The 20024-nt window shown below is 37.0% G+C and overlaps 1 protein-coding gene across 1 annotated transcript in view; it reads left to right on the top strand.

Moving 5' to 3' along the window:
- Positions 1-18494, top strand: part of UBL3 (ubiquitin like 3) — a 37751-nt gene extending 19257 nt beyond the window's left edge. The window contains exons 2-5 of the mRNA XM_081951436.1: positions 7257-7365; positions 12953-13039; positions 15809-15886; positions 16810-18494. Coding sequence (XP_081807562.1) covers positions 7257-7365; positions 12953-13039; positions 15809-15886; positions 16810-16862 — 327 coding nt within the window. The 3' untranslated portion in view covers positions 16863-18494. The remainder of the gene's footprint in view (positions 1-7256; positions 7366-12952; positions 13040-15808; positions 15887-16809) is intronic.
- Positions 18495-20024: the final 1530 nt, after the last annotated feature.

Below are 20024 nucleotides of genomic sequence, written 5' to 3'. Positions count from 1 at the left end.
GGACCTGGTTTCCGGTTGTTGTTTTTGTTGTTTGTTGGTATAATGGAATGTGTGGATGAATTTGGGGAATGAGGGAAAGAGATGTCTAGCAAACAATTTACAAGAGAAGGAGGAGCTCCCAGTGACCTAACAGAGAAAAAACTTAGGAAGGATTTGCCCTAACTGATCTAGCAATGGTGGTAGCACATTTGTACTTTCTGACTTGTAAGATTTTGTTAATGTTTATTGTACTTACAATAAATACAATTAGTTCATCTAGTCATGTTTCCTGTGTAGTTTACCTGGGAGGGCTGACAATTGCCTAGAAGAAGTCCTCCATGCACAACTCGTGGTTGAGAGCCAAACCTGGTGTGTAGCCCTGATATCTGGGGAGTCCTGCTCTCAAAGTAGTGCCCATTTGGGATATGGGTGTGATTGCTTGATACTGCTATTGGATTGCTCTGGAGCAGGGGTGTCAAACTCAATTTCATTGAGGGCTGCATCAGGACAGCTTTACTTAAAAAGTCATTTTAAAAATGAGAAAAGGAACCATTTTTTCAAAGTATCACATCCTCCCACATGTACACTCCCACATGTCCACTTCCTTAAACAGTATGATCCTTTCTTTTTAAAGAAATGGTAGCACTGATTGTTAAAAGTTTCCTGCCGCTGATATCCCAACAGGCTAGAGAGGATCACTGGTTTGAAAGAGGGGTAAAAAAAATCTATGTTAAAACTGAACAGCCTTCTCTCAACAGACGGGGGGTGGGTGGGTGGGTACGACATCACCTATCTCCTGTTTATAGCGCAGTCCTTTCAGCAGTTTCAAGAAGATTCCACACCCATTTGCACTTTGATTCAGGTGATCCTGAGGGCACAGAAAAACTCCGAAGGGCCTTAATGACTCTTAAAGCGCTATTGACCCACCTTCGAAGTACTAACAACCAAATGACTGCAAAGAATGTAAATCCTTCTATTCCCCAGCATTCAATCAGAACTGAGGATGCTTCTTGGATGAGAAGTGAAACAACTTCAAAAAAACCCAAAGAAAGTCCAGTTGCCTTTTGAGAAAGGACCTTTGGGACAACCATGACCTGCATGACTGAGAATCTCCATAGACACTCTGCCCCTGCATCTTGTAACCTTACTAAATAGCTGATTAGGTATAGAATATAAGTAGAATTTTTTTTCCTGCTTGCTTTGGTTAGAATTAAACAAATATACAACAACATGCTTGTGTGATTAATAGAAAATTCATTTTATGTTTAAAAATAAACAACATTCAGATAATACACTATAACCTAAACCAGGTGTTCGCAGTCCACAGCTCCAGAACTGCATGTGGCTCTTTGAGCTCTCTCCTGTGGCTCCCTGCCGACCTGGTTGCTCTACCTGCTCTCTGCCCAAGAAGGCGCGAGCCTATCTGCAGAGCCACGCAACTGAAGCGCCCCTAGTGTTTTCCCCACACTACCCATGCAACTGGCTGTTTTTTGTGATTCTGCATCCTTCATAGGCAACTCAGCGCCAACCATCATCCCTTTCGTTTTGGCTCAGGAAAGAGGGGAATGGGGGGGAGCAGTGCTGGATGCAGGAAGGGAAGAGCTCTGGCTCTCCTGTGCAGCGCGGCTGGCTATACACCTGAGCGTGCAGTGATGGCAGTGGGAGGAGGAGTCGCCACTGCCGCCACCGCCATGATCCCGCCCCAGAAAGGTATCCCGTGTGTGTGTGTGCGAGAGAGGGATATGAGAGAGAGAGAGAGAGAATGAGAGAGGAAAGAGAGAAACAAATGAGAGACAGAAAGGGCGAGAGGGAGAGAGAAAAAGAGAGCTGGAGGGAGAGAATGAGCGAGAGGGAAAGGAAACGGGAGAGAAGGGGAGAGAAAGAAAGAAAGAAAGAAAAAGAAAAGGTGAGAGACATGAGAGAGAAATGAGAGAAAAAAGGGGAGAAAGAAATGGGAACATGGAGGCAGAGAATGAGAGGAAAAATAGAAACAATTGAGAAAGAATGGGAAGAGAAAAAGAAAGAAAGAAAGGAGATTAAAAAGAAAAAGAAATGAGAGGGAGAGAAAGAGAAATGAGAGAGAAGAAACGGAAGAAAAAGAGAAAGAAATGAGAAAGCTGGAGGGAGAGAATGAGAGAGGGAAACAAATGAGAGAGAGAAGGGGAGAGAAAGGAAGAAAGAAAGAAAAAAAGGGGAAAAAACAAATGGGACGGAGAGAGAGAGACTTATTTCCCACAGAAAATACCGGGAGCCACAAAACCTGGGTAGGCGTGGTTGGGGGGGTCATGTGACTGGGTGGGATTGTTGTTGAATTGGCCACGCCCACCTAGGTTTTGTGTCTCTTAAAAGGGTCCAAATGGCTCTTTGAATGTTTAAGGTTACAGACCCCTAATCTAAACATTTAACTAGAGATAAGAATGCTTTAGAATTAGAAGGTTTTTTTAAAAAAACTAGGGCTTTGAATTGGCAATTCGAGTTTGAATTGAATTGTCATGTTTCTCCCTTAGTAGTTTACATACTTGCATGAGAACAACTATTGATTAAATACAATAAAGTACATATAGGATTATAAATTTAAGTAAATAAGATGTAAACCCTAACATTAAGATGCAGCCAACTGTCTGGAACATTTTTCTCCTAGCTTGAGAATTGCTCAGATTGCTTCCCATAACAACATAAATAATTAGCTAATATTTTGACTACAGTAAAATCTAATTCTGATTTCACCATGAAAATGTTTGCATTTTTAGTATAATACTGTGGCTACATCTTCTTGGAATATAGCCAGTATCATTCAGATTATTTAGATTCAGATATCTCATGAGTTTTGGGCATTCTAAATCTTTCAAAAGAAAATTAGAAATGTGTCTGCTATGCAAAAGCACATTCTCCATAATGTGTAGTGCACGTTGCCTCTATCTTTCTCTCACTCCTTCTCAACATCAGGCATATGAACATAGTTTACATTTCACATTATATCTGGAGCTGGAAATGTCTTCTTTGTTGTGGTCAACTTCATCTTTTTAACCTTATGATTATTCTTGGCTACTTTTCTTACAAAAACTATTACTATGTTTATGTTGGGGGGTATTATATCTGTGATGTCAGTAAAAATACTACAGGAATGCAATTATTTTTAACCAGAAAACAGCCAGAATGGTTTCCTGAACAGAGGGGAAAAATGCATTTCAATAGTGGCAACCAATCACTTTTATTTGTGGTTGGCAACATAGGCTCATGTCACTTAAAATATGTGTTACGTCATAACATGGTGCTGTCATTTTTATTTATATCATACATTTGTATCTGTTCTTTATTCTGAACACTTCAAAATGGCCATAATAGTCATTTTATAGTCATAAGAACAGTTACATTTGGTTGGTTGGGCTGAGATATAGTAACTGGCTCAAAGTAAGTGAGCTCTGTAAATGAAGAAGGACTTAAACCTGATCTCATTCAAACACAGCACTTTACTATATCCCAATTTTCAATTCTTACCTTCTGTTTACTGTAGTATTCTGCCCGATTAATTATTTGGCCTTTCTTCAAAATTATTTTCATAGATAGTGAGCAAACCAGAAAGGTGCAGGAGGATGCCATTTAAAATGAGGTTATAAGGTAAAAGTCTAGATAATGAAACCACAAAACTCCAAATGGATCTTTCTATTATATGGTTTTTGATATAAATTTACATTATTTAAAAAATTATTATAAGCATTAATTGGTATAAATGGCAAAAGTGAAGTGTGTGAAAAAAAATATTTGGTGGTTTTAGTTTAATGCATTTTTTGACTCTGTCATTGTAGTTATGTTACATAGTTTAATATGTTGTGCAGACCCAGCCAATTTTGATTTAGACAGTATTTCATTAAATCTAATCTGTGATCATGTCTTTCCTATGTTTTTCTTAATTTTATTGTCCCTCCATGAATATATATCTAGAAGAATTATTTAGTTTATCTGTTCAGCACCGTTTTATATAGCTTGCAGTCTATTGATACTCCTAATTACATGGAATATTATATTAGGTGCTTTCATCATTTTTTAGATTTACAAGCGTATCTATTTAAACAAACATATTGTCCTTCTACTGACAATTTATAACCTTTAAGCAGAGGTGGGTTGTGCCCAGTTCGGCCAAACCGGTAATGGAATTCAGGCCTGGGTCTCAAAAACCCTAACCCCCAAACCGGTTCCCTTGCCACTGCTGGCCCCCCGCGTGCGCAATTCAATGTAAATTCATGCGCAAAGAACAATCTACATTGAACAGCACGCATCTGGTGCGCGCAGGGGTTGCGAACCAGTAGTAAAACTGGTAGCAACCCACCCCTGCCTTTAAGTTTTCTTCTTAGACAAAACCTCTGAAATGCCATTTAACTATAAAGACAAGGGAAGTCACTGAATAATTTGGATATAAAAGTCTGTAAACATGTTAGCTAAACATTTACAGCTTTAGTTTTAATCCTCAATGCCTTCAGGACTAAGTAGCAGGTTGATGGAAGATCCTTGCTCAGGATCTTAGAGGAAATAGTTGTAGTTAACAAGACCAGATCAGATGTCCTGGAACCAAGTGATTTAAAATATCATTTTTATTCACCTCAACTTGCCTGCATTTATGAATGAAGTATTTTTTCATTTGTTCTTTTTTATGGCTGTTAAATTGATTAACAAAAAAACATCAGTTATATTCTACAGTAGCCCTATGTCAGCTCTTTTGTTATATCAAAAAATGTCTGATTTTTGCCTCAGCCCTTTGCCTACAATGCCAACTGTTTATATATTTTATTAAAGTTTTATATTATTATTATTATTATTATTATTATTATTATTATTATTATTATTATTATTATTATTATTATTATTATTATTATTATTATTATTATGTTCTATCATTCTATTTGTTAATGCCATCAAAGACATTAATATATTTTACAATTAAGGACAAACGTCTTTTGAACACATTTGTGGACAACAGTATTATTGCTCTTCCTATTACCTTTGGTGAGAAGAATTCCTTCCATATCCTATTTTATTCCCCTCAAGGTTATTTCTAGGAAGGCTCCTTTTGTTTTGGCTTTGCCTTTTACTTCCACTGTGTTTCAGTGAGAAACTAGTTATTCTGTTCTACCCATAAGAAAGAAGTGTGGGTGCTCTGAATTCCAGAAGAATTGTTTCTCTGGGGAGGCATAGTTTAATGGCATAGTCTCAATGTTCTGTTATTATCAATACTTGGATGAAGCCCTATCTTACTTCTTTCCCTTTTATTTTGAATCTTAAAGGTGATTTTATTCTTAAGATTCTTCACTAACCTCAGCACATTTTGAGATTTTGCTTTCCTAATATTACCTCCACATTTGTAAACTACCCGTCTGTACTTTTTTGGCGACCTGGCCCTGCATATTTTTTGTTTTCAGATTCTCCCTAAGATTTTGGTAGAAGTATTAGCCGCTTCTGCTGTCTTTCATTTTTTTTTCCTCTCCTTACTGAAACTTTTGAAGTCTTTGATAGTTCATTTTGAGATCATCTTCAACACATTTTCCCATGTTTCCCCCCGCCCCCTGTCATGGGACTTAGCATAGCTCTGAGTTTATTAAAATCTAAAGTTTAGTCTAAAATATAAAATGATTATCCTCAGTTTTAGTTTACCTTTATATCAAGAACTCCATCATTACAGAGTTGCCCTATTGTTCCTCCTGCTTCCTCAACTAAGTGTTCTTTATTGATTAGTATTAAGTCAAGCATAAAATAACTGATCGTCTGGTGCCTGTGAAGGAGAATACTGTCAGCAAGATAAGCCTGGAATTTCCTGGAAAGTCTATGCTTCACAGTGGTTGTTCTCCACTAGATGTCAGGGTAATTAAAGTTTTCTATCACTGCAACTTCATGCATCTTTGAAAGATGTGCAATTTGCTTTGCAAGGACTCATCCACTTCCTCTACTTGGTTATGCAAATAATAGTAGACATCAACAACAATATTGAACTTCTTTTTTCTCTTTCTCTTCTTTTAATCTGAATGCTCTGTACAGTGTTGTCAGATTTATTCATTTGGATTTCTGAGCATGAGTGGATATTTTTAATCCTCAGTATAACTTTTCCCTTTCTTTTATATTCGTTTCCTTTGAACAAATGCATTCTTTAATTACTATATTGTTATAACTGTCACCACATTTCTGCTATTAAATCATATTTGGCCTCATTTTATTTATTTCTTCTATTTCAACTATTAGAATAAAGACAAAAGGCATGCATTTTATGACCCAATTTTCATTTTTTCCTCTTATTTCTGTGTTGTGCCCAACCATATTGAGTGGTTTCATTATTTTTCACCCACATTTTAGTTTCCACATTTCTTTGTTGTCTTACTTCAAGTTTTTCTTTTCCACTTTTAATTTAAACTGTGCTAATTAAGATCATGATGTGTTGGTCAAACACATTGACCAAATGGGAGCTATAACCTCATGCCAGCAGTCCTTTTATATATATCATTTTCTACATGACTAACCATGGGATTAAATTGGATTTTCTTTGCCTATAAACATCAATTCAATCAATTTGATATTTGTATTTGAACATAAAGGGTGCATTTGATATGTTAAATAACTAGTCATTTAAACCAAAATGTTTAAATATAATTGGTGTTAATGAATAATCTAATGCAATATAATAGGTTTTCTATTCTACAAAATTATATTTGATTTTTTGATGTTATCTTTCTGTGTCCTAAAATCAGTAAGTCTCAGTATTTTAGACTATTGTTACAGTTCTTCTGACTTTGTTTTCTAAAAATAGTTAATACTTTCTAATCATCCAGATAGTTTTTGTTAGAATTGTCTATTTCTTTTAGCCAATATGTAAATATACTATTGCATGTTAGCATCAGAAACTGAAGAAAAAGAAAAAAATAGGGATATCACTTTTTATGTAGTAGCTGCAATCCTGTTACATTATCATAAAACACAAGGCAGTTTTTTCTTTTTTTCTGAACATAGTACATGTTCCTCTTCTGTGAATGCTTTAGACCAGTGGTTCTCAACCTTCCCAATGCCGCGACCCTTTAATACAGTTCCTCATGTTGTGGTGACCCCCAACCATAAAATTGGTGTCTCGGTTCCTAAAGACCATCGAAAATATCTTAGGCGACCCCTATTAAAGGGTTGTTCGACCCCCAAAGGGATCCCGACCCACACGTTGAGGACCACTGCTTTAGACACTTGTAGCAAAAAAATACTTCTATAATTTAGAACAGATCTTCCTGATCTTTTACTTTTTTCTACAGATAAATCTGCGCCTCATTTTGGTAAGTGGAAAAACGAAAGAGTTCTTGTTCTCACCAAATGATTCAGCAGCGGACATTGCAAAACATGTATATGACAATTGGCCAATGGGTAAGTACTAGAATGTTAATGTTTATTATTTGGTCAGTATTCCAATCTATTCCATGGAATGAGGAGAAAGATATCCTCATCAAAAATAAAACATTTAAATGCTAATATATGCATTTCAAAATATATGCATCAGCTCTTTATGTGCTTTATCCAATGTGGTTTTATTTCACCACCACAACCCCCCGTTTAAAATCAGTGAGCGTTGAATAACATTGAATGCAAGTAACAATAGGGACAAAATTATACAGTAGAACTATGCTTTTAATAAACTGATATTTTGAATTCTTATCTAGCAGGAAAAATGTCAAGAAGGGAAAAGGCTAATGGAATGCAAAATATTTCAAATTCAAACCACCTCATTTTAAATTGTTTCACAATCCAAATAGACATCCTTAGTTGTTTTGAAAGAGTGTTTTTTTAAAGGTTTTAAATGTGATATGGCTCACATTCATAACATCTTGCATATTATTAATAATTATACATCTATAAAACCATTATCTTATGAAATTATATTCTCCATGTGCTATTTGGAAGTAGAAAAGTAGGAACCAAGCCTCCAAAGACAAGTTGTCTGCTAGGCATTATAATTCTGACTGTAGGATTGATCCTGTGTCCCCCTATAAATATATATTCATGTGCATATTTATCAACAGATAACATTTATAATGTTAAAATTTTTAAACCTGAGCCCTCTTTTGCATGGATAAGCCTTTAAAATTGATGAAACCTAAATGCATGTAAGTAACTGACCATTTGTTTGGAATTAGATTAGCATTGCTCTCTACTGCACTTAAGTATAATTAGGAATGTAGTGACACTACCATTAAATCATATTTAGCAATATATATCCTACTAATGTTATAATTAAACATTTACACAGAGGCTTGGGGGGGAAAAACCCTCCAAACAATAATGGCAACATTTTAAAAAATCAGTAAAGTTCAAATGTCTGAGGTTGTAGAAATGGTAAAAAGAAAAATATAATAGCTGCAGCAGCAAGAACAAAGAAAAGTAATGAAAATTTTAGCGTGGCACCAAGTTCATCAAATTTTGGAGGAGAGTTCTTTGGCAAAGTACATCTCAGTAAAGATACTTTGCTTAATTGCTCTTATCTTTGTAATTTAATGATTGAGTAATTCTAATATTATGCAGTCCTTAATATATCTAGGTACCAAGTCATGTACGACTTAAAGCTATCATTACAACCTCTGCCTAGTCATTTTGAAAACTAACAATTGCATTTAAGAAGATAAAATTTCAAGCAACTAATTACGGCCAGTTATTTAATTGCTATATGTTTATTAATGTTTTTCAAAAACTGCCCATTGTATAATAGGTTGTAGTGGATTTATATTAATGTTGCCAATGGGTGCTTAATATTATTGCAAAGACGCACACTTGGTATTTTACATTCTGTTATTAAAAAAACGTTCCTATTACACATGTCTTTTGGGTAGTGTAATCTAATGCTAATGCTTCGAACTTGATCTCAGAGGTGGGCATGCAAGACTCCCCAAATGTTGGTCTGTAGTTCTTGCCATTCTTCACAATCATCTATGCTGACTAACAGCTGGTGAGAATTGATTAGCATTTAACCTGGACAATCTGAAGTTTGTTTATTGAATTTATACTGCTTTTTTCAACATTCAAGGAAACATGACCTACAAGCATAGTCTTATAATTAAAAAGAGACTGGTTGTCTCATCAAGACAAAAGTCCAAAATATACTTCCAAATCAGCTTCAGGATACTCCCCCCCCCCCAAAAAAAAGGTGGAGGGGGAGAAGGCTCACTAGATTATTTGATAATGGAATAGAGTAGAACCAGAAAGTGGAAAGGTGATGTAACTATAATCTGTAGAAATTCTATTTCACTGACTAGAAGCTCCATCAGAGAGCATGCCAGTTCTGAGATTTTTCTGTTGCATATGGATGGTCAGAACTTCTCTTTGAACTAATTTTCAATTAAATATCCTACCACTGGTACACAGTGTGTCTACCAGCCAGTCTAATAAATATCACAAGTGGTTGAGGGGTTTAGGAATATAACAAAGTGGCAGTTTGTCTATTGTCAAATTAACTTAAATGCTGCAACTGAATGATTAGCATAGTTATAGTGCTAAACTTGAATCTTAGAGCTTTTACGTCTTGCATCTTTAAGCTGCTACATTCTTACACATAAACTGGCTGGAAGCGAAGCTGGCTAAAGAAATACTTTTCCAGATATCAGTGTTTTGGCCATGGTGATGGCTGAACTGTGTTTATCATGGCCTCTGATTAATGAATTCCCTCCTGAACTAGTTAAAAAGCCCACAATTATGTAGATCAGTTCTGAAGCAAACTATGGTAACCCAATTCAGTTTAAAACTGAAACCCAGTTAATGGTAATCTTTGTATAATGGCTGCTATATCAATGTCCAGAGTATGAGTTCATATACAATCTCAAGCATGGATCTTATTATCCCCCCTACTAACCCGTATTTCTAATATGTTTATTAAAGTAGAATGCAGGGATATACCCTTGTGTGTGATACAAAAGTGAGAACATAACATTTCTCCCATGTTGAAAGCAAATTTTCATGCATTTGTTTTTCCACCTAATAGTTGGGAAAGTAAGCAGAGTGTATAGGCAGCCCTATCTGTTATATAGAAAAATGCAATGATTACAAGCCACAGCTCTACTTCATGACCAAGTTTGATAAGGACTTTCTCTTCATTCACTTTTTGCTGTTATTTGTCTGTGTGTGTACGTGTGTCCTGAATACACACACATACAAATATGGCCAACTCAATGTCAGTCACATTGAGGGGAGCCTGTCCTCTCCTCACCATGCCCCTCCCCTGCCAGCCACTCCTTATCACGCCCAGCCTCGCCTTGCCTCCTAGCCACTAGCCTCCAAGGCCTCAACATACCTATAGTTCTGTAAAAATGTTCACCTTTTTTCGACTTTATTATTTGGATCTACATACTATAGATGTATTTTCATGGATCACTGAAACGAGGAAATGGCTCACGTGATTTGCCCAAGAGTGTGTTAGGCAGGTCACAAAACAGGCTTTTGAGGAGCTGCCACAAAGAAAGAGGGGAGGGGGGAGTGGCACTGTATTTTCCAAAGCAGCAGAAGGCAAAACAAGAAGTAATGGATGAAAACTGAACAAAAAGAGAAGCCATCTAAAACTAAGGAGAAACTTTCTGACAGTGAAAACAATTAACCAGAGGAACTGCTTGTCTCCAGAAGTTCTGGGTGTTTGATCACTGGAGGGGTTTAAGAAAAGACTGGCCAGCCATTTCTCTGAAATGCTATAGGTTTCCCCCCAAGGTCCCTTCTAAATATTATTCTATTATTCCAACACCTTTCCCAGGCCCTCCACTCAGATTTTGGCATCCTCAGTTTTCCTGCCTGAGCAGGAGGTTGGACTAGAAGATCTCCAAAGTCCCTTTCAACTCTGTTATTCCTGAGCTAAATATGCTAAGGCCTTCATTGGGACCCTATCTCTTTTGCTCACTCTGGACTAATGAGTCGAAGAATTGCGTCTAGACATTCATGTTAATAGATTTTTAGAAACCTGCAGTTGAAAGTACTTCATGTCTCCTTACCCCGAAGACCCAATTTCATTTGGAATTTAATCCAAATGAATTGCCCTTTTAGCCAGGCTCGAAAGGCAAGCGAGATTTGCCGTGCCCCCCCACCCAAGGCGGCCCTTCGGCCAAGCACGGTGGGCCTCAAACGGATCTCCCTCCCTCACCATTGGCCTTATCTTGCAGCTCGCGGGGCTCGCTCCACTCTGCTCATTGCGGCTGCCCATAAAGGTAAGGCTTACGGCGGGTGAGGAAGATCCGCTCTGGGCCCACTGCACTCAGGCGAAGGGCCACCTGGGGGGTGGGGGAGAAACATGGTGAGGCTCACTCACCTTTCAGACCTGGTATGCTTGGCTTCTGCGGGGCCTCTGGGTGACTGCCACCCACTCGCCCTCCCCTCCACCTTGGGTCCCACATCCAGCCCGTAATGGTGGGGCACACCACTTCTTGGCCAGCCAGCTGGCAGGTGGGCTGACAGCCCTCAGGAAAGAGTGCTGTGCTGGGGTGGAAGCTACTGCTCTGCGGCGAGGAGCACGCATGCAGCATGGGACATCTGCCCACCCGCCTGTCACGAGCACTGCCGCCAGCGCTGTGTGCTCAGACCAGGCGCTTTCTCTTGGGCTTCCCGCCTGGAGGTCCCACAGAAGCCAAGAGCCAGACCTGATAGGCAGCCAGGCCTCAGCGTGTCCTCCCCCAAGGGGGTCTCCATCCCCCAACATTGGTCTTCTCAGGCCAAGTGAGCGGCCAGGAGGCCAGGCGAGGAGTGCCTGGGAGGGGAGGGGGGAGGAGCTAGGCGATTCAGCCAGTTTGACAAACTGTCTCAAAAGTTAGCTACCGGCTCGACTGAACTGGTATGAACCAGCTGAATCCCACCACTGTGTGTGTGTGCGTGCGTGCGCGCGCCCACGCATGCTTTCTAACTTTTAAGTTGGCAGGAGCTGTGGTGAGGACAGGAACTCATCCATTGCATGGTGCTCAGGTTTCAAACCTGGGCTGCTGGCTTTCCAGCCGACAAGCCCAGCAATGCAGTACTGCAGGCTACTTCTGTTGCCTGCCGGTTGCCTGCAATTTGGCAGTTTGAATCTCATCAGGCTGAAAGTTGACTCAGCCTTCCATCCTTCTGAGGTCGGTAAAATGAGGACCCAGATTGTTGGGGGCAATATGCTGACTCTGTAAACCACTTAGGGTTGTAAAGCACTTTGAAGCGGTATATGTATCTAAGTGCTATTGCTATCTTAACCGCTGAGCCACCAGGTTGTGCCACCAGGCTCTTTTTATGGGAGATGAATCTGTTTTCTAATTGTTTTTGTATGTACAGGACTTGTACTTTATCTACAGTCATTATACTTTTATTCTAGTTTTATTAGTTTCTTTTATTTTCTTTCCAGTCCGTTCCCATTTCTACTCTTGACTCAGCCAAATAATGATAAATTATTAAGTTAATTATTTAATTAACAAATTAATTATAAAATTAATTTGGACCTTAACTGAAATCTTTTCTCACCCTTATGTCCTTAGTGAATTATCTCAATGTTTCATCACAAACAATCAAATGAAGTGTGTTCTTTTAGAATCATCCCATTGTGATGTATATATGTAAATAAACTGATACTTAACCCACAAAGTTGAAACAGATCTTTTTCTAAGTAGGTATTTCTAAACAGTTACTATTCTGATTCTTACTCCCTAAATGACCTACTTTTTCCATATTCTCATTTGCACTGAGCTGTTAATATCAATTACAAAATAATTTCAATATAAACGGTTACTATATTTATCTTGAGTGTTTTTAGAAGGAATTTCTGGAGTTATTTTCTAGTTCAGTTCCCTTTGACTTGTCTCTTTAAGGCTGACATTATAAACCTATCCTTATGGCAAGAAAAGAAACATATTCAAAAGAATATTTATAAACTGGTGTGTGATTAGCCTTGCTGGAAGTTTGTAAGAAGTAATATATAGTTTCAAAATTAGATAATTGAATTGTATTATTTTTCTTGTTGCTTTTCCAGATTGGGAAGAAGAACAAGTGAGCAGTCCAAATATTCTGAGACTTATTTATCAAGGAAGATTTCTTCATGGCAATGTGACACTAGGAGGTAATAAAAGAAATTGGCTCATGAACATCTTCTGGGTGAACTAAAAATATATAAAAATATATATTTAATTGATTTGGGAACAATCAAAAGTTAATACACACTTTTTGGAAAGTTCAGCAAATGGTATAGTTGAAATTGAAACAGAGAACACTTCTCATATGAATTGTTTTTTTAATTGAGGTTATAAACAGTATTATAATTTTTGTTTTTATATTGCACGGGAATGTTAGAAAATATAATCAAAATGAAACTAAGACCTAGATCTTATAATTATGAGTAAAAAATGTTGATGGCTGATTCAAAATAAATTTTCCCACATCAAGCATTGCTTTTCAGGTACACACTACTTGTTAGTTACACAAGAATGGTATTATCTCACTTGGAGTAGAAAAGCTGTTCAGTTGTGCCCCCTTGTGGTGTGCCTCACCGATTCTTTTTAACTTAATAACATCTACGGTGTCTAGTACCTGCCAGGTTATTCTTAGATTGCGAATGACATCTCAGATGGCATATAAGTATATTTGGATATAGACAATTTACCTCTAATTTCTACCACAGCACTTAAACATGGATTTTTAGGTTCCAGAAAATGAACAAAATTGAACTAACAGAAGAATCCTGCATTTAGGCTTATCTTGTTAGCAAGACGCAGCAAGGAAAGAAACTGGGACAGAAGATGTAATGCAGGGGTGTCCAAACTTGGGAACTTTAAGACTTGTGGACTTCAACTCCCAGCATGGCTGGCTGGGGAATTCTGGGAGTTGAAGTCCACAAGTCTTAAAGTTCCCAAGTTTGGACACCCCTGATGTAATGAATGAGTTCAGGCAAAAATTCTTATGAATACTGAAATAGAACTAATTCAAGTAAGAAGCCGAAGATTCCCATTCTGTCTTTAGAGCTGATAAACTTGTCTCTTTTTTTCTCTGCTACTATCTCTGTCACAATGCAATGTGCAGGATTAAGACGCTTTGAAACATGAAGAAAAAATAGTTCTTGGAATGCTGGAAGCATTGGGATTCTTGATGTAGGCTTTTTCCAGATGATAGATTTTATCACTTACTAGTTTTCTATGAATTATTTGCATTCTTTCAGGATATTTTCTGTGTTACATTGAATGCTTTTTCTTGTACCATTGTTAATGTACTCTTGCCTCTATATTTAAATTTGGCATTTTTTCCTACTTTTAATGGCTTTTTTATAATGATGCTTCACGCAAGGCATTGCGATTGAGGTTTGAGAAGGACTAACAGAATAAGTATCTATCAAGAAAGCCATCAGATATGTCCATTGAAAAGCTAAAATTAAAATAGCACATGAGGAAATTGTCTCTGACTATTTCCGGTCCATTTATCTCACAGCAGGAAATAGAAAACCTGCTAGGTAGCAATATAAATCAGTCTAGCTATAGGAAGTACAACAGATCCTTGTGTTTTTCATTTCTTTTCAGCTTTTCTAGTTGCTTTGACCTTCCTTTTGCCCCCAACCAGTGTAACCATGCACTGGGGAATAACGAAATCCCAATTTCTCAGTTTATAACATTAATCATAAAAATAAACATCATGCAGTTTTGAAATTACTAAACTTGTTTCCAGTGACATTTCTGACAGGCAAATACTGAAGAAGTTAAGACAGAGCAAAATAAACCTGCTATATTTACAGTACTTTGGGGTTCTGCAGATATTTGGATTCAAGGTTAGAAAAGAGCTTCAGATCCTGTGTGCAATGAATATGTCCACACCAGATGAAAAGCACATTTTCTTATCTGGATCTATACACCTCAGTGGTGAAATTCAAATTTTTTTACTACGAGTTCTTTGGGAATGGCTTGGTGGGCGTGGCAGGGGAAGGATACTGCAAAATCCCCATTCCCTCCCCACTCCTGGGGAAAGGATATTGCAAAACCTCCATTCCCACCCACTCTGGGGCCAGCCAGAGGTGGTATTTGCCAGTTCCCTCGAACTACTCAAAATTTCCGCTACCAGTTCTCCAGAACCTGCTGAATTTTACCCCTGTTACCCCTGCATGGTAGCAGTCAGTGGTCAAACTTACTTCAATTTTAAAAGTTAATAGAGTTAATCATGATTAGGATTTTGATGACAAAACCTCCAGGAAAGTGCAAAGCTATAGGTTATGCTTGGAAATTGAAAAATCTCAGAAGGCCATAGCAAGTCACTTTTATATTACTGACAAGAATACTAAATGGACAGGTCCATAAAATAAACAGGAATCAAGCTCAATTACAAAAGAGTTTATGCACGTGTGCGCGCACACACACACACACACAATTATCTATGTATTATTGAATTTATGCATATAAATTGTAGTATATATTGTATTACAGTTTCTTCCATTCATAATTGACACAATCATTGGCATAATGATGGGTAATACAGAACAATTAATATGAAGGTTCAGTGAGTATGAAGTGATATAAAACAGCTGTTCAATCCACAGCAACCTCATGGGCATAGAAGTGTTCCATTATATGTTATTTTAATTGAATCAATTATGGCTACATTGACTTTTAATTTATCCTTCCACATCAATAGGTTTGCAGAAGTTAATAAAATACTTTACTTTCTGCTTTTACAGCTTATATTCTGTAAGTGGCTTGAGAGATTCAGTTAAAGAAATGCTAATATTTTTTTTAAAAAAATATGTACTATGAATACTAGCAGAGTCAGGAAACAATTGTAATGTAGTTGAAATTATGGCACAATATTGTGCATTATAGAGGAGCATTACAAAACCTTTTTTTCTTTTTTGCAGCATTAAAATTGCCCTTTGGCAAAACAACAGTGATGCATTTGGTGGCTAGAGAGACATTGCCAGAGCCAAATTCTCAAGGTAGGCTTAGCAAATTGCAACATATTTTAAAATTGGATTTGGAGATGAAAATTGGGAAGAAACCAACTTTTGTTTGTTGTAAATATGTTACATTTATGATCAATCTAGTGTTTTCTTAGGTTCCTTTGAACTATTGAATTTAAATTCAGAATTGAACATTTAATTTGCCAGATTAATCTGAGACCAAAACTCAAGGGTTGGGTTAGGCCATGGAGACTTGAACAATATTAGCTGTACACATTTGTTCTGTCTGTGCAGAATTTGGTTGGAAATAATGTGATGAGAAAGGTGAGAGGTAAGGGTTGTCTGTTAAGCATTTATTGCTGCCAATCTGATGCACTATTTTTAATCTTTTTATTATTAGAAAACTAGTGCTCATAAACCTGCATTTTCTCTCTGAGTTTTGAAATGGGGATTTCAATTGTAAAAAATCTATATCTTGTATGTGCATTAGGGAGAATGCTCAACCCAACTGTTAGATTAAAGTGAAGAGAGAGACAGCTTTTTTCTTCATACAGGCTACAAAAGCGCTTAACTATTGTTTATGTTTATAGAAACAAACAAACACACACACACATCCATGTGATCTGTTGGCCAATTTTCAGTACATTGCATGGTAGATAATAATCAGTGTGGTCTACCGTCTAATCTACTTTTGTATTCCAAGAATAAAAAAAACAAGATAACAGGAAACTTGTGACATTTCCCATTGATTATTTTAGGGCCCTTATTCCATCAGAACATAGCCAATTCAAAATATTCCAGTGAATCTTTTGAGAAAATAGGATAGCAATTGTTTTCAGCCCATGTAAAACCCTATTACTAGCCTGTTCAAGATTATAGTAATACTGTAAAGCTTTTATAATGCATATATGGTGTTTTGCATTAATTATCTTGAAAACATTTTGTTTATTTTTCTGTAGGGCAGAGAAATCGTGAAAAAACTGGAGAGAGCAATTGTTGTGTGATCCTGTAGAAGCGCCACTGTATCTGCTACTTGTGATGTAGAATAGTTTTTGTCTCTCATGCTGCAGGATTAGAGGAGACCAACATTGTTTCAAAACCCCTTTCTGCCTATCTGTGAATCCACTGAACTGAAATATTACATGAACCTGGTCACACTTTTTTTCTAGAACAATTAATACTTTTTTATTTCTACTCTTTATGTTGTTGAACAAGCTTATTAATGCATCATTTCGCCAATGAATTTTCTCTCCAAGAAAAAAAATTAACTACTTTTCAGCAGAAATCATTTTGCTACCTTAAAATCATTCTTAACCGGAACTTTAACCAATCACGAATACTAGAGGCAATTTGCACTAAAACAGTTGACAATATATAGACCTCATCAACAAATGTTCTTAAGTATTTCCAACACCAAGAAACGAATCAGCACTGAAAAAAATCCATAGGTTTTTTTTTCTTAAACCCAGTCATGGCCAATAAGAAGCAGGGAGATAGATGGGCGGGAAAGAGTAACTACTAAGTAAATTCTACCTAAGTCACCCTTGATTACCAAGTGGCACAAAACACTAACTACTAAAATTGTCTATATATATAAAAAAATCTCACTGCAACAAACTATGTGCCTGTAATTTTAAAGCACTCTGTAGAGGGCTCTTGCAACTTTTTTTTTTAATTGATGTGCACTCTTCTTTCATACATTTGTTGAGTGCTTGTTTAGACAGCACAAATAAGTGCAGAGAGTGCATTTCCTAGCCTTAATATGGGAGGGGTAATTTCCTGTAGTTCATAGGCTTTTATTATTGTGCATAAATATTAAAGACCTCATTTACTAATCAATTTATGTCTTTGAATATCTACAATTGATGTTTTTCAGTCATCCTTATTCATCTGATCTTAGTGTCCAGTGTCATGCTTACTCAACAGTGACTTCAAATAGATAATTAAAAGAAAAAGAGGATAAAATAGAAAAAAATGCTAAATGATGAGTTCATTTGTTTGTTATTTGCATTTGATATTAGTGCTTGCAATTGTATTGGAAATCAAAAGCTGTTTTATAAAAGCATACGTAGTTACAAAGGATGCCATTATTTTATTTCATGTAATTTTAAAAAAGATATGCTAAAAAATTTGCACAGCACTAAAGCATGAGGTAGTTTCATCTAAACTTGTAAAAATTATATAAAGATTTTATATTTTTTCTACTAGGGAGAAATCTTCCTAGTTGAAAGTAAAAAAAAATATGTAGAATATATTTAATTAAAAAAAACTTATAAAAACATGGCTATAGAACTTAAGTATAGATTGGCGGGTAAAATAATGCAACAATAAACTATATAAATAGATCTAGGCTTTTAAAGATGCAGACTGACATTGTGTTCTGTATTTGAGTCCATAGCCATTACAAATGTTCCGTGTTTTGAATGATCTTCATTTAAATGTAATCAGGTTACTTTATTCAATGTTACTGCTTTGAGAAAATGCTTTATATGCAGTAGGCCTACAAAGATATTGTTCATAATGATCAAAATTAAATTTGTATAGAGCAGAGTTTTAAACAAATTGTAAATAGCACTAAACATTTTCCTTCTGCAACCTGTACTGATAGATTCTTCTGTAAACTAAATAAAAGAAGAATATTGTAGTGTACCTGGTTGTGATTTGGGGCGCTTGATCTAGCCTGCATCATTTTTAAATCAGTTTTATTGTAAGAACTCTCCTAGTTCCCTTTTTAATCATTAAATTATTAGGTTTGGAATCCCAGGAGTGATGTGAGTTTTACAATTTAGTTTGATTGTATTTGTTTCAGTTTTACCAGCCTTTTCTATGGAAGCTGAAATGATGCACATTTAAGTTTTCTCCTCCTTTTGGTTTCTATAACAAGCCACTATGATTATCATCACATCATTGTGCAAATAATGTAATGATGTACTTTCCCTGTGATATCTGACACAAGTTGCATCTTTTGCATAATGTCGTGTCATGCCCCTTGCCTCAAGGAATTCTGTGATGTCCTTTATCTTCTTACAGACACAAGAGATATGGTGGTGCAGTCTGAATAGTGGCACTTGGCAATGCCGAGACTGGATTTAAAGTGATGGGCTGGGCGAGCCTTTGGGGAATGGCACAATTGCTCCCACAGCCCAGCACTCCCTAGAATCTGCTGCACGCCACTTCGGACACTGTTGTCTTTCTGCTTATAGGCCCTCGCAACCTACTCAAGGCTGCTCTGGGTCACAAGAGGCCTTCATTGTTAAGCAGCTTCAGAGACTTCTCTTCTACAGCCTCAGAAAATTGTGCGAAGTATGAGAGCATGGCCTTCTTGCACGATTTCCAGAAGATCTGGAGGCTACACAACAGCATACCCTATTCTCACTGGCATCCACAGCCTCTGAAAACCACATGAGCGTGGGGCAGGATTTCAAGAATAGTTGTTGTAGGGTGTTGGTGAATATTAGTGTATCATCTAAAACAAGGCATGTCACCTTTTGACGTGTGTCAGGGGTTGGCCATCACCGAATTAAGTTTAACAAAAGAAAGAAAAAATAGGGACAAAAACAACACTTAAGAAAAAAGAAAGAGAGCTAAAAATACAAAGAGGGATAGTGAAACATCAGTTCAGCCTCCATCATACGTGTATCATAGAAACAGCACCATCTTTCATGGACCTGGAGACTTGAACCCGTACGCATGTCAAGCATATGCTTTTTAAACTATGGCCATCTTCTTCTAATGATCTATGAGAATTACTAAAGAACACAATGATACTTCAATGTAATGGTTCAAATGGCCGTTGGCTTAAATACCCAAAATCACAGAAAAAGAAAAACTGATACCAAGTTCCCAGCCAAACTGGAACCAGAGTGAGGGATGGGCATTTACTTGCCTGGTAAAGTGAATTAGTAATAGCTAAACTAGGATAATCTGAATTGCATCTCAAACTATAAATGGGGTCTCTAGCACTTCTCCCATTTGTAATATTTGGCTGATTATTAGAAAAGGATTAGGCAAAGCAAGAGAGGATGCCGAAACAAAGCAACCAAAGATAGATTTGTGCTTTGTGCTTGCCTAATTTTCCTAACACAGAGATGTTAGTGATGGGGTCCATTATCACAAGTGTGTGAGAGCCCATTGAGATCCTTTTAAAATAATTCCAGCATTAGATCTTTAAAAA

This window comes from Natrix helvetica, assembly GCF_964273705.1.
Source record: "Natrix helvetica genome assembly, chromosome: 4".
Lineage (NCBI taxonomy): Eukaryota > Metazoa > Chordata > Lepidosauria > Squamata > Natricidae > Natrix > Natrix helvetica.
This window is presented reverse-complemented; position numbering and strand designations above follow the sequence as displayed.